This window comes from Coturnix japonica, chromosome 10 (assembly GCF_001577835.2).
Source record: "Coturnix japonica isolate 7356 chromosome 10, Coturnix japonica 2.1, whole genome shotgun sequence".
In the NCBI taxonomy this organism is placed as follows: domain Eukaryota; kingdom Metazoa; phylum Chordata; class Aves; order Galliformes; family Phasianidae; genus Coturnix; species Coturnix japonica.
The window spans coordinates 1,986,305-2,000,729 of NC_029525.1; the positions used below are offsets into that span (position 1 = coordinate 1,986,305).

The 14,425-nt window shown below is 56.5% G+C and overlaps 2 protein-coding genes across 3 annotated transcripts; both read right to left on the reverse strand.

Annotated features, from left to right (window-relative positions):
* Positions 1-50: 50 nt before the first annotated feature.
* Positions 51-5,367, reverse strand: PTPN9 (protein tyrosine phosphatase non-receptor type 9). 2 transcript variants are annotated; one of them, XM_015872676.2, is made up of 13 exons: positions 4,887-5,367; positions 4,108-4,251; positions 3,944-4,033; positions 3,745-3,869; positions 3,182-3,287; positions 2,608-2,718; positions 2,098-2,426; positions 1,871-1,964; positions 1,660-1,729; positions 1,290-1,368; positions 994-1,144; positions 713-920; positions 51-630 (listed from the first exon to the last, which is right to left on the reverse strand). In XM_015872676.2, exons 1-13 carry the CDS (start codon positions 4,917-4,919, stop codon positions 422-424), a joined length of 1,749 nt encoding a protein of 582 aa, XP_015728162.1. In that variant the 5' UTR covers positions 4,920-5,367; the 3' UTR covers positions 51-421. The 2 variants fall into 2 exon arrangements, with proteins under 2 accessions (XP_015728162.1, XP_015728163.1); XM_015872677.1 differs by lacking the exon at positions 4,887-5,367 and adding an exon at positions 4,411-4,584.
* Positions 5,368-5,470: 103 nt separating this feature from the next.
* Positions 5,471-14,351, reverse strand: SNUPN (snurportin 1). Its single transcript, XM_015872679.2, has 8 exons — positions 14,157-14,351; positions 13,919-14,060; positions 13,304-13,408; positions 12,967-13,063; positions 12,299-12,396; positions 11,907-11,984; positions 10,218-10,298; positions 5,471-7,433 (listed from the first exon to the last, which is right to left on the reverse strand). Exons 1-8 carry the CDS (start codon positions 14,309-14,311, stop codon positions 7,104-7,106), a joined length of 1,086 nt encoding a protein of 361 aa, XP_015728165.1. The 5' UTR covers positions 14,312-14,351; the 3' UTR covers positions 5,471-7,103.
* Positions 14,352-14,425: the final 74 nt, after the last annotated feature.

Here is a 14,425-nt window from a genome sequence, read left to right on the forward strand (position 1 = left end):
GCTGATGTGGGGAGGAGCGACGAGAAAGCAGCTCGGAGGTGAGATCGCTCTTCGGTTTGCTCGCTTAATGTTAAATACCACAGGGGAAAAAAAAAACCAACAAAAACACCCCCAAAAAGCTCCTCCCCCACGCTCCGGGATTATAAAAAAATAAGAATATACACATTCCAAGAGCTTATTACAGTATAAAGTTCCCGATGCAGCAGCTTGCGCTGGGAACACAACCCCCCCCCCCCCATCCTTCAGGGCTGTTCTGCGTACAGTCTAGATGGTCCCACCGAGAAACGAACAAACAGACCAAAAAGGAATAAAAATCATAAGAAAATAAACCATCCCAACCCACCCCCCCTCCTTTTCTTTTTGTCCCTCCTGCCCCGGCTTGCTTGAAGTTAAGGCACAGTTCCCAGCTGGCAGGGCTGTGTCAGTGCCCGGCCGAGCCCTTGTGGGCGGCAGGCAGCAGGCCGCGGCGCTGGGCGTGCTCCAGCACTGCGCTATAGCAGAAGTAATACTGCTCCGGGGTCTGGATGCTGAATGCTCTCTGTGTCCTCATCCGCTGCACCGTCTGCTGGATGTCCAGAGTACCCACATCCTGCAGCTGCGATAGGCAGATGTCCAACGCACACAAAGTACCTGGGGATGAAGGCAAGCAACGCTCAGCCAACACAATGCAATGCAACACCCCCCCTGTGCTGGACTGTGCTGGACTCCTTACCCGTCCTGCCGATGCCGGCGCTGCAGTGGACCACAAGCGGAGGACCCCCCGGGTGCCCCTTGAAGCGTGGTCCCAACGCACTGACAGCCACACGCTGCTGCTGCTTCACAGCCCCCAAGAAGTCAATGAGTGTTGCTGCCGATGAGGGCACGCCGTAATCCGGCCAGCTCAGGTATTGGAAGTGAGAGAGCAACCGCCGCTCCTTGCCCTAAGGGTGAGTGGGGTGGTCAGTGGGATGGGATAGCCCCGCCACAACCTTAGCACATAACCTTAGCACACACCTCGGCACTGTGGAGCTCTAAGATGGTTTTCTTGTAATGGCTGAGGTTCTCCACGCCCAGGTTGGTGATGGTCAGCGCCCCAAAGCGCATCTGGAAATCCTTCTCCAGGGGCCAGTACTGGCCGCACTTCCTCCTGCCCCCCTCCTCCAGCCTGCGGATGAGACAAGGTGACACGGGGATAATGTTCTTCCCTGCCAGCATCGTGTGGTGCCCTGTGTCCCATCAGCTGCTCTCTGGCTGTGACAGCAGCTGATCCAATAGCAAAACCACTTCATTTTGCCACCCAGGGCACTCACCGAGTCGTCATCACAATCACCAGGACGTTCTGCTCCCACACCAGCCTCCAGAAGTCCTCGATGGTTTTCTTCAGGGGCCCTGCAGGGACAGCCTGCTGTCACTCAGTGGGGCTGGGCAGGACAGGCAGCCCCTGGGCATCCATGGATGTGAGAACCACCCAGAGGGTGGTGATGCACTGGAACAGGTTGCCCAAGGAGACTGTGGATGCTCCATCCCTGCAGGCATTCAAGGCCAGGCTGGATGTGGTTCTGGGCAGCCTGGGCTGCTGCTTGGCAACCCTGCACATAGCGGTGGGGCTGAAACTAGGTGATCATTACAGTCCTTTTCAACCCAGGCCATGCTATGTTTGTGTGAACACACAGCCCTTACCTTGTGTCCCAATGTACGCGTTCCTCTGCTTGTAGCCATCCATGAAGCTGGCGTTGATGTAGTCGGTCAGCTGCGGACAATGACACGGCATGAGTGTACCACAGGAATGGCTTCAGCATGACCCCTGGGCTCAGCTCCAAGCAAGCAAAGCGAGTGAGAACCCAGATACTGGGCGTCAGGGATGGGCTGGTGGAATGCAATGGGGGCTCACCTCAGGGCGGCTATAGGGCCTGGCCAGCTTCACGCGGGTCTGGTCCAAGCAGGGCACGTCCCCATAACGGTTCTTCTCCTGGTTGTAGGGCGCCCTGGGGCAGAGACAGGGCAGGGCAGCAGGGCATCCCAAGGCAATGCCCGGGGCTCTGCTGCCATCACCTGGCTGCAGTCCCGGGAGCAGCGTGCACCAGTTTCCCGCTGCCCCTCCCACCCCATTCAACTCACAAGGAGCAGACGAAGGTCCCGGCCGGGCTCCGGCGCCGGATGTCCTCATACTCCTCATAGATACCGCGCTTCTGCTTGCGGCTGACGTGCTCCAGCAGCTCCTGCGGGGTGAGAGCCTTGGGGCCGGGCACGTGGAGCGAGCCGTTGTCACGAGGGGTCACCAGTGGCACCAGGATAAGCTCATCCAAGGGGTCGGGGTGCCCGTTCTGCTGCGGTAGGAAGCGGCAGTTCCAGCTGAGCGGGTCCAGCTTGAGGCAGCCGCCGAGGGTCTCGGGAAGGCACTCGCGGGGCAAATGCTCCTTCAGCTCCGACATCTTCACCATCTGCACCTGCAGAGGACAGGCATGGGCACTCAGCTCAGCCGGCAGGAGGGCTCTCCTCAGCTCAAGCAGCAGAGATCTTCGGGCATATTGTTCCAAGCAGCAACCAAGTTTATCTTCTCCCACGTGGCTCGTTTTCTTTCCCTTTTAAAGCTGCCAGCCCCCAGGAGCCTGCAGCCCCCACACTCACCCTCTCACGCAGCTTCTCCTTCAGCAGCAGGCTGATGATGGAGTAGGGCACGCGGAACCACATGGGTGCTCCCACGATGAACACCTTCTTCAGCCTCGCTGGGAAAGCGCCCTGTGGACAGCGAGGGCTCAGGGACGGCTCGGCTCCACGCTGCAGGACTAACCCACACCCAGCGTGGCCCCACAGCAATGACAACCGCAGGGTCCTGGAGCAAAGCAGCTCCCAGCACAGTCCATGCTCCAGTCCACATCGATTTCCATGTGGCCAGCAGAGGGCTGGGCTTGATGAGGCAGCGGTGAGGGCGGGAGCAGGGCTTTGAGCCCCAGCTGCTATTTACTGGGAGCTATTTTTCCGGAGAAGGGAGGAGGCACGAAATGCCAGCACCATTAAAAAATAATTTGCATCTGTTTTCATGAAAGAGCTGCCAGCAGCTGTGTGAGGAATCCAGCGCGTGGGGACAGCTGATCCCCTCCCAGTGCCTGAGCCTCCCCCCGAGGGGCTGTGGATGGCACCCAACCTCCTGCATCCCCCCCCATCCCATCATCCTGCCCCATCCCATCCCTGCCGTCGTTACCTTCAGCAGGTTGAGGATCTTTTTGCTGAGGTCCAGCTCGAAGTTGGTGTATTGCGAGCCCGCCATGTCGTAGATGAACACCAGCCCATTCCTCTGTGTCTCGAAACTGGGCAGGGGGAAAAAGCAGCACCACTCCAAGATCATGGACGCACCCTCAGTGACCCCAGAAGAGTCTCCTCTGTGTTCCCAGTGAGATGAAGAGCCCGAAGCTGCCTCTCCCCCACCCTGAGCCCATCCCAGGTACATGGTGTCAGCCCACAGACAAAGCCCAGCCATAGGAACGGGGTGACTGGGCTCAGTGTTCCAGCAGGGCTCCCACGGCCGGGGCTTTCCAAGGGCCGGAGATCCCCGGCACAGTAACACGAGGCACATGCGGACGCCTTAAGGATGCCACTGATTTTTGCCATGCCTGGAAGGCTTCTAAACGGGCTGTCATCAATCCTTGGCATGCAAACATAGGGCGAGCTGCTGCTTATAGGCTACTTGAACTAACAGAGCTTGGGCTGCGAGCAACAACAAAGCAGCATCCAGAACACAAGGCAGTGGCAGAACACAGAGCTCACCTCTCCACGGCCCTGTCCAGCAGGTAGAAGAGCGCCTGGAGCACCACATGCTGCACACTGCGGCTGGGGTGGTGCAGCTTGGCCGTGAACAGGGCAATGGATGCCCCTGAAGGGTCCCGAACGCTCTGCAGGAGGAAAGCAAGGTCATGGCATGACTGTAGGCAGCACCACACTGTGCACTGCCACCCCATGCACCTACCAGGATGGTGAACTTCCCACTGAGCAGCTCTGAACGCAGCGGCTCTTCGTGAGGCTTCAGCTTCACGATGCCCTCCTTGAGCCGCGTCTCCTGCAGTGGGAACACAGTGTGACCCCCAGTATGACACACAGGGATGTGTGAGCCCACAAACCCCCTTGACATACGCGGTAGGAGTGGAAGAGCTCAATGGCCCGTAGGACGTCGAACTTGCGGGCCATGAGGAACTTGACGGCCACGTTCCAGGAGAGCGGGGACACATTGTACTGGCCCGTCCACTTGTTGATCTCTTCCAGGAACTGCTTGGTGGCCTGCAGGACACAAGGACATTCCTATTAGCATCCCCCGGACTCCCCAAAGGCAATTTAATGGGGGGGAAGAACTAGGTGGCAGAACAAGGCTGGCACTTGGCTCGACCCAAAGCGATGTCAGATGGGCCAGCACCAGATGCGCCCCGAAATGTGATGTACCTGCCCACCTTCTAGAGATAAAGCGGGCAGAGGAAAGGAAGCAAAGCCCTGCGTCACTGCTGCGTCCCAGATCCCCGAGCTGTGGGACAGCCCCCCTTCCCACCCGCACATCCCAGGGCGATGCTGGGCTGCCAGCCCCGCTCCCGAGCCCAGCAACATCCTCCCGCGGTGACGCACGGCCGGGGAGGAAGCCGGGACGTCACGGGAGGTGCGGGGCGTGGGAAGAGCGTGCACACAGCCCCGCACAGCCCCACGGGCACCAAGGGGGGCGGCGGCTCCGTTACGGCGGCGGGGTAGAGCCTGCGGGAGAGCCGGGGATGGAGATGATGAAGCAGAGGGGATGCGTAACGGAAAGGAACGGGGATGGGTGGGGGGGCGTGCGGATGGAGCGGATAAGGGGCAGACGGAGGCTGCGTGGATGCAGGGGGGAGCAAAGCCGTCCGCCGCCCGGTGCTCGCAGCTCGGCCGGCACGTACCTGCTCCTCCTCGGCGCTCAGCTCCGCGGCCATGCTGCGGCCGGGCCGTGCGGGCCGTGCTAAGCGGCGGAGCCCATCCCCGGAGCGGCGGCACTGCGGGCACCCGCCCCTCCCTGGCGGCCGCTCGGAGACGGCGGCGGCGGCTCCGCCCCGGGGTGTCCGCGACCGTGAGCGGGGAGGGAAGAGAGGATGGGAAGGGAATGGAGGAGATGGGATATAGATGGAGAGAGGAATGGAAACGGAATAAGAAAGGAAAGGAGAAAATGAGATTGAAAAAAGAGAAAGAAAGAAAGAAAACGAGAACGAAACGCAAATGAAAATATTCAAATGAAAACAAAAAAATAGGAAGAAAAGGGAAAAAAAAAAAAACCAACAAAACGCCGTAAGGATCGCAAAGCGCCGGGAAGTTCCGCTCGCCCCGGGAAGCGCCGCTCGGCTGGGGGTTGGGCCGCCGCCGCTCCCCGCCCCGCTCCGCTCCGCCCGGCGCTGCCCCGCGGGGGCGGTGGCAGGAAGCGCCCGCAGCCCCCTCCCCTGCGCCCGGCCCGACGGCGGAGGGAGGGGCGGGCAGGAAGCGCGGCGGGGCGGGGGCTGCCGGTCCCGGGCTCTGCCACCCGGGTAGCGACCAGCCGGACCCGCTCGGGATGGGTGGCACCGCCCCGGTTGGGGGGAGGGTTGGGCCGTCCCAGGGCCGGGGGTCCGCGCTCCGCAGCCGGGGACATTTTGTTCGGCCGAGGAGCAGCGCGTTGGCAGCTCGCCCGCAGCCGGAGGGTTTGCACCTAACTCGCAGAAAATGGAAGAAAGGGCAGAGAGAAGCGGCTCGGCCCCTGCCCCGAGCGCGGTGGCAGCGTTGTGGGGCTGACCTCCACCCCACAGCCCCGCTCCTAACGCACGCTTCCTCTTCGCCCTTCTTTCTCTCCGGCCCGGGGGCTGCTTTAGGAACGGGAACCATCAGCGTGCTGTCGGCCATCGAGCGGAGCCCGCAGCCCGTCACGTCGGCAGATGGCCGAACGGGGCTGCAACCCGAGCTGCGGTTCATCCCGAGGGATGCCCGGCAGCAGAACCAGCCCCGGGGCCGGGGTGCCGCCTCCTCCTCCATACGGAGCACAGCGGGGTGGGCCGGCTCCCATTGAGCGCCCACCGCAGCGCTGACGGCTCCCGCTGCCCGCAGGTACAACACCGGGGTCAGGCGGTGGAAGCAGTCCCTGTACGTGGTATTAAACGGAGCGTTTTCTAAGGGAGAAAGAAAAACAAGGGCGTGAGTGAGGGCAGAACCCGAGTGCTGCCGCTATCTGCACGCACCAGCTCTGCTTTCCTCCTCCTGGGCGCAGCCCTGCTCCGCAGGCACTGGGAGGAGAGCCCCAGAGCCACGTTTTTGCCTGGTAATCCAGCTCCGTGTCTCCAGGGGCTTCGCTTCAGCTTCTTAACCTCCCCGTGAAAAACAATGCTGGGTCAGTGGGCATAATGGGCTCTTCTTTGGTGAAATAACCACAGGGGGATGCGGTGGTCCTGCCTGCAAGGGGAGCAAGACATAGGGGCCAGAGCTCCTCCATGTATTGGGAGGAACCAAACCCTTCACAGTGCCGCACACCAGGCTGTTAATCCCTTGCTGGGAGGCACAGCCTGCATTGCCCCTGAGGTAGCAGGAAGGTGCTGGAGGATTTGTATTTCTGAGAAGCCTTTTATTTGGCACAATCAATGGCAACCTTTGGAGAACACAATCATTCCTTCCTCCCCCCCTGCAGAGAGCAGCCCAGCACACAGGCTGTGGGCTCACACAGAGCTGGGCTGGAAGGCAAGGAAATCACATTTCTTAGTAGCATGTGGGCATGGAAAGCCCTGCCTGGGGAGTTACCAAAGCCTGCTGCAAACTTTCCTTACTAGAAGCAGATTGACTGCAAAATAACTTCCATAGAGAAGGCTTCAGGCCTGAGCCTCCCACCCTGAGCACCTCTCCCAGCAGGAGCATGGCAGCCAGGCCAGGCAGCAGGGGCTGAAACGGGAGCCTGCAGCTTGAGCCTGACTTCACACTGCAGAATCACCTCTGCAGCAAGCCAGAGAGCCCTGTTAAGGGCAAAAAAAACCCAACACCTAGTAGCACGTGGAGCAACACACTCCATTTTCGTGCCCTTTAAACAAAGTTATCCTATAATCATTACCTTTGCCCACCTCTTGGGAAGCGTGAGTCACAGTGAGAAGCAGAGGACCTTTAGCATGCTCCTAATTCTCCATCTGACTCCCTGCTTCCTCTTGGCCCTGTGCAGAATTAGCTGGCTGAGGGGTGGACAAGTGTTCCAGCTCGTAATGTCCATTCCTAGCAGCTGCCTCGGTGCTCAGCTGAGCCTTGCCTGATGCCAGCTTTTTACTCTTCTTGCTCTCTATGATCTGCTGGAGCTGGCGCCCAGCGTAGTCTGGTTTGGCAGTGAGCGGCGTGAGGGGCACAGCGAGCCCCAGGATGTCAGGTACCATGTATGGCCGCAGCCAGCCCACCAGCGGGGTGCTGCCGGGGGTGTAGTGGGTCTGCTTGTGGTAGAAGAGAAGTCCATCCACCTGCAGGAAGGAGAGACAGCAGGTGAGAAGATGCTGCAGGTGAATGAGGGAGCACTGGGTCACATCGCTGCTTCTCAGACACCTCTGATCCTCAAGCAGAAGGGAAAGAGGAAACCTGCAGAGCTCCTGTCCTGAATGATCAGCACGGGTCCAGCGACTGCTGGATGGCTTTAAGTCACCCAAGGCAAACAGATTTAGACTGATGTCAGCAGGGACCAGCACTCCTCCTCTGGTTGCTATGATCCCATTCTGCAGAAAAGCCATCCAGCTTCTGAACAAAGCAGTGCACAAAAAGAGCATTTTACTGGATTAGGGTTATTTTAAATAATGCATTTGGAGAGTAATTAGTCAGAGCGTGTGACGCCAAGGAACTCGGCTTCCTAACACTGCTACAGCTCTCTTCAGCTTGCTTATGCAAAAGCAATTCTTAATGTTTCCCAAGAGAGAACTTCTCCAGCGATCGATGACAGTTAAGGGCACTCAGAACTTTGAAGGTTCAGACCCCAACTCTTTGTGCTACTATTTCCACACTGGGCAGTATTGCAGTGGACTGACATTTTCTGCACTTCCCCACCACGCTCAAGTATTTCTCCCACCCCCCCATCCTCCCCCTGCCCTCTTTTTTCCTGTGCTTCCCAGGGGAGCACTCTGCAAGGTCAGATCCTGCTGCAGATCGACCGGCATTGGAGGCGGTGCTCATTTAACTCGGCCTCGCAGGCTCTTAAAGGCTATTTACCCATGAATAAGAGGGGCTGAGCGGGCAGAACAGATGAGAAGAGCCCACTTTGGGCTGCCACAAGTGGCCCCAAATGCTCCTGGGCTCCTCATGCAGTTGCAGCCCCCAGGAGAGCAGCACCTACATCATATGGAGTAAAGGCATGGCCGAGAACAGAGCAGGCACATGTCCATCTCTGCTGCTGGCCACTAGCTCCCTGCAGGGCCATGCTGCCTACTGCACTACTGAAGTCCATGATTTTTGGTCACTGTGAAGAGCTTGCAAAATCATTCCAGCGAAGGGGGATTCCTGTCCTGGGGAAACAGGAAACCAGCCCAGTAAACAGCATGAGCTTGTGAAACTGGCTGGGTATCTGAAGTGCAAAGATTCTCTCTCTCCTCATGTCAAAGAAGACTTGAGGAGGGGAGCCAGGCTCTGTGGCACCACACCACAACCTTCTGGGCCTGCACAGCCCCTCCAGTGCCAGTCAGCTGAACACACTTGCTTAGAGTGGTTCATCCCAGGATGCTGGGACCAGGCATAAGGAGATACCTATAACACTGCATGAGCTGCATTTTTGCCTCCTGTAAGTTCGATTCTGGCTGCCCCGTTGCTGGCAGCTATTGATGGGGATTTCTCGGGCTCCCTCTTGTGGCACATGGTGGTGAGCTTCATTCCTGGAAACGCAGCAACGTGGTTTCTGTGGGGCTTTGTGCCAAACTACACCGCGTTTCTCTTCTTGCTGGGGTCGTGCCCTGACACACTGACCTGGGGACAAACACAGCTGGAGCACAAGGAGCATCTGCCCAGCTCCTGCAGTACCCCCTGCGATCCACAGGGGCCTCTCTCCATAAGTCAGGATGCTCTTCAGCCTTTTGTCACAGAGTAAAGGCCTCAGGAAGTCATAAAGCTTTCCTCAGGAGAGGCAAAGGCAGGCATTATCATTGAGCAAGTCAAAAAAGCATCCCAGGTTTCCTTCAGCTATCACTCACCTACCTGTGCTCAGAGTAGGATCTGGCATGGCCAGCCCACTGCTGGCACTTGGACTTCCTCTGGTGACTGCCCTGGCTTTAAGGAGCAGAAGAAAAAAGTCAGCCCTCACAGCCAAATCAGCCTCCTCTAAGCTTAAGCCTGCACTTCCACTAATCACTAACCGGGGCCAGGAGAGCACAAGAGGCACACTTGAATCAATGTGGTTTTTGGCTTCCCCATCGTCTTCTGTTTCAGTGCCAGGTAAGCCAAGGTAGCGACCAAAAGCTGCTGAGCAGTTTGCACTGGGACTTCTGACTCACTGCTTGCAGCCACACACAGCAACTGCCTGGCACACTACTGCCTGTCCTGCCCTTCCTCCCACAGGTCAGAGAGGCTGAGCAGCACTGCTCCTACAGCTGGAAGAGCAAATGCATAGTCCTGCTCAGCTGCTCTCACTGGGGGAATGTCCACCTCTGTCAGCAGGACCCAGAGGCAGGAGGCTGCTGGTGCTGGACCAGAAGCAGAAAACAAAGCTCACACCATTCCCATCCCCTCACTCCTCCCCCAGAGAGATCCATTAGCAGCAGCAGGACAGACCCATCAGAACCCATCCCAGCCATTTGTGCTGCAGCCATTTGCCCTAGCATGTCTCAGCTGCTCATCACTGTTACCCGAACCCTGCAGAAACTGCTATGAGTTTAAACACACTGCTCTGTTTCCTCCTCAGGAGAGGTAGGACAGCTGGATGCCGTGCAGACAGATGGCAGCATCTAGACTAGGGAGACACAGAGCCTGTGGCAGATGGCAGCATCTAGACTAGGGAGACACAGAGCCTGTGGCAGATGTCAGACACCAGCCTGCCTACCTCGCAGACCTCTCAAGAAACCCCATCACGTAACTGAGTACAGTATGGCAGCATGTAGTACCAGCTTCAACTCTGAAGAGATCAGCTGCCCATCATACTTCCACATAAATGTAAGTTCTGCTGCTTCTGGAGACAATCTGCATCAGCAACCCCCTCAGGCAGCGAGGACAATCCAAGCACAGGTAACACTATGGTTTAACTCTCACTGACCAGCTTGACTGCGTGTTCTCACCTCAAAGGGGAAGTTTGTTGTCAGCACCTCACACAGGCTCTCCGAGGTAGAGGGGAAGTTCTGCAGGCCCACGAACTTGTACTGAGGGAACAAAAGAGGGTTAGAAGAGAGAAAATGACATGGCTTCAAACTTGGCTCCCTCTTTAACCACCTCCAGTTCAGTGGATTGTTCCTTCCCTCAGTACAAAATCTTACATGAACAACAGGATGAATAACAGGTAGACAAAGTAACCAGACAGGAGGTCTCAGGTACAGAGCACATCATTAAACTGTTGGCCTTCCTGTCGCAGGTTACCAGGGGTCCAAAAGCACAGATGGGCTCAATGGAGGAACAGGCCAACCCTGATGTCTGCTGGGAAGGGCAGATCTCTGCTATGATTCTAACAGCAATTGCCAAGCAAACCCTGGGCGGGGAAATCAAAGTGACAGGACCAAGTCATTCCCTGATGCCAATCATATCACACTGAAGTGACAGGAAATACCTGCATGAAAACTTATAGAAGTCAGCTCAACCTTCAGAGTGGACAGGAACAGGGTTAGAATGCTTTACAGATCTCCTCCCAGTAATAGAAAGGAACGCTCACAAGGAAAACCTGAAGCTTGTTACAGCCATGTCCAGACAGCACAGAAAACAGAGTGCCCAGAACAATCTATTTCAGGTATTTTACATTTAGGCCATCCCAGTTCCAAATGACCCCTCTGGCATCTTGTTAGAGATACACACAGCAGGGACTCAAGCATCTAAGGCTGCAGGAAGGACTTTTCAGGGGAGCTGACCCTGAGATGCTCTTTTAACCGAAATAGAAAGTGATGACCTCTGAGCAGGATGCAAAGCAGACAGATGTCTGCTCCAGGCTGCTGGCTCAGCCAAGCAAACCTTTCCACCTAGGAAATGAAAGCTGAAACGACTCCCCAGCCCCACTTCATTAGGTAGCTGTCTTCTGGATATTCTCGTTGGAGTCAGAACAGGATGTACTCCAAGCACAGATATCTCCGCTGCTGGCACAGGAGCCTTCATCCCCATTAATGATGAATCTGTTCCACACTCAGGAGCTGCTCAGCTTGCTGTGCCTGAGCACACATGGGTGGCCACACAGCAATCACATTCCGCCTCACAAGACACACTCCATAAACCAGGCTGACAAATCCCCTTATGTTCCCCAAAATCACTTTCTAAGCTGCTGTGGGTGCCAGGTCTGACCTCCACAAAAAACTTCAAAGACTTCAATACTATTATCCTTGCTCAATAGGGGCTTCAGGGGGCAACGCAGCATCCACCCCTACAACTTCAGAGACTGGCTCAAGCAGGAGACAAGGCTAAAACTTCATGGTCTTTTACCCCTGCTTTGTGAGCCCATGAGACTACCAACAGATAATTCCCATTGTAATCAGGCTGCCAATCAATTCAGGCCCTGTAGAAACCACATTGGTTTTCCATTCCAAGCGAAAGCTAAAAACAGTGTGGAAGTTAGCTGATACCCTGCAGCGTGATCTCCCTCAGCACTTTGGCTGGAAAGAAAAAACCCACATTCATTTACAATATTCAGTGGTTCTATTTACATCCTGAACATGTCAGCCCATTTCATCACAAGTACACAAAGCTTCCGCCTGTGAACAAAAGTGCTGAAGCCTGCTGAACAGGAGAGCTTACCCTCCCCACCACCCTCCTCCTAGTACAAAAGAACTTACTGGATTAATCCTGCTTTTCTCTCCCAGCCCTTCCTCCTCTTGGATTTTTGAGGAGAGCCAGAAGAATCTGAAGTCGGTCTGAGAAAGGAGACAGAAGCTGAATTATTATCCACCATCAGCACCCGTGGGGCTGCAGCTCAGACCTGTACCTCCATTCCTTTGCACTCGCACAGGAGACTTACAAGCTGCAGAACCAACTGACATGCCAGCCTTTGCTACATCCCCAAATAACCCCCCCAGATTTCTACAGTCACTAGACTTTAAGAGACAGAGCTGCTGCTGCAGAGATTAAATATCCAAGCTGCTGCACATCGGGCTGTGATCAGCTCCAGCTGCAAAGCAGCTCCCAGGACAGAGAGCACATGAGAAGGCAGATGGGAAAGATTCAGTACCTGGCAGTCGTAAACAGGGTGTCCCCTCCAGCACATCACATCGAGGATGTAGTACGTCTGCTCTGCTTCATTGTAGATGCAGTCCAAGATACAGTACACTGCACACACAAGCAAAAGGAGGCCCAGATGCATTCCTCACGCTGCCCAACCCACTGGGCAAGTGCCAGATCAAATCTCTCCTGCATTAAGCTCTAGCAAAGATGTAGGGCCAAGAGGTGTAAAGAGAATCCCTTCTGCTAATAGGGGTTGTGACCACAAAATGCTTTTAGCTCAAAAGAATCCAACGAGGCTCCGAAGTTACCACCCAAAGCCACATCAAGCAAAAGTATATTTCAGGAAATGCAGAAACACCTCCTCAAAGGGAGCAAAGCAACTGAACCTGGTATTAATAAAGATTACGCCATAAGCAACTCTGTTACGGAGAGAAGATGCTGAGGTTTAAGAGCACCAACCAGCCAGGCAGATAACTAGAAGAAATGTTATCTGAGATTGTCTATTTGTCCACAGAAATACATGAGCATCCTGAAGCTTACCAAGCCCTGCCACCAAACAAGGGGCACAACCCTAAGGCCCAAAGGAGCACCACTGTATCTGTGGTGGGCACAAGCTCCCACGTAAAAGCCAGTGGTTCTCTTCTACCTCTCTCAAAAGCCTTCTCAGAATGTTACCTTTCTCACTCGTCGTATTGTGCCTGTTTCCCCCTGGCAGCAGGGATGGGAACCTGTTGACACAGAAGCCACTCTTGGTATAAGCTGCTGTGGAACCCTGCAAGAAAACAGGCGACAAAGAAACGTCATGAACATGCTCACCGCTCTCCTATCACAGCTGAGACGGCACCCAAGGTGCCAAAGTGCAGGCTGCCCCCAGAGGCTGCCACAGCTCTTAGCACACAAATACCTGCAGCTCACAGGGCAGCCTTGTGTTGTCAGTGGGCACAGTAAGAACACAGAACCCAGGCACGGCTCCCTTGCTGGGTTCTAAGATATTTCTGCTGCTGTCTCTTACCCTGGAGGCCACCACCAGCGCCCTCTTCCCAACAGGACACACCACCACAACCCACTCCTGCTCCAGATCCGCGGGGACATCGACCAGCCACTCCGAGAGCATCAGCTGGGCAGAAAACAAGAAAAAGCAGTTAGTGACATCCCTCCTACAGCTATGGGAAACTCAAAGCTGGACACTTTAGACTCAGCTTCTACAGCCACAGTGTCCTTCAAGCAACCTGCACTGCTCACTGCCTCATATCACAACACCCACCTGCCTTCAGCTCAGCTGTGTACCATGTTCTTCCCCTTGATGTCTTCTCTTGCTCCCCAGCTGCTAACTAAGCTTCTGAGCACAGCATAGTGCTCAACAGGGCACCCCAGCACCTTGTTCCCCACATCAACTCTTGACTTCATGTAAGGCCACCCAGTCCAACACTCCAGCAGCAAACAGGGACACCTACAGGGCACTCAGAGCCTGTCCCCTTCCTTATACTCCCCTTTAAATACAGAAAGGCCGCTCTCAGCTCAACCCACAGCAGCACAGCCCAGCTCTCAGCCCATACGGAGGTAAGGAGCACTTTATGGATGCAGACCCATTAATGAAGGCCCCCATTACGCTCCCTTGAGGCCTCACCTGGTTGGCGTAGCGCTTGGGCAGCCTCCTGCCGGCATCCACCTCCATGTCCTCCTGTCCATCCTCCTCCCCATCGCTCTCCACTCCAGCCCAGTCTCCATCCGCCAACCTGCGGGCATGGTTCACGTAGTCCAGCCGCCTCCTGCGGGAACGAAGCGCAGTGTCCCGCTGTCACCGGGCCCAGCGACGCGGCGGCCCTCAGCCCACCCCCATAGCCCATACCGCCCCCGTATCTCACTCTCTCTGCAGACACAGCAGCCGCCTCCGCCGCTCGTCCTGCCCCAGCCGGTCCCCGCGCCCTTTATAGGCGCTGAGACGCGGGTGCGGCGCCGCGGTGCTGTTGGGAGCCGCCAAGGCCACGCCGCCCTGCAGCGCCGCGCACAGCTCCTCCATGGCAACGCCCGCCGCGCCGCACGCACTTCCGCCCTGCTGTGCTGTGCTGTGGCAGCGCCCCCTGCCGGCTGGGAGGACCCCGCGGGCCGGGGCGGCGCGACACCGGGGGGGCAG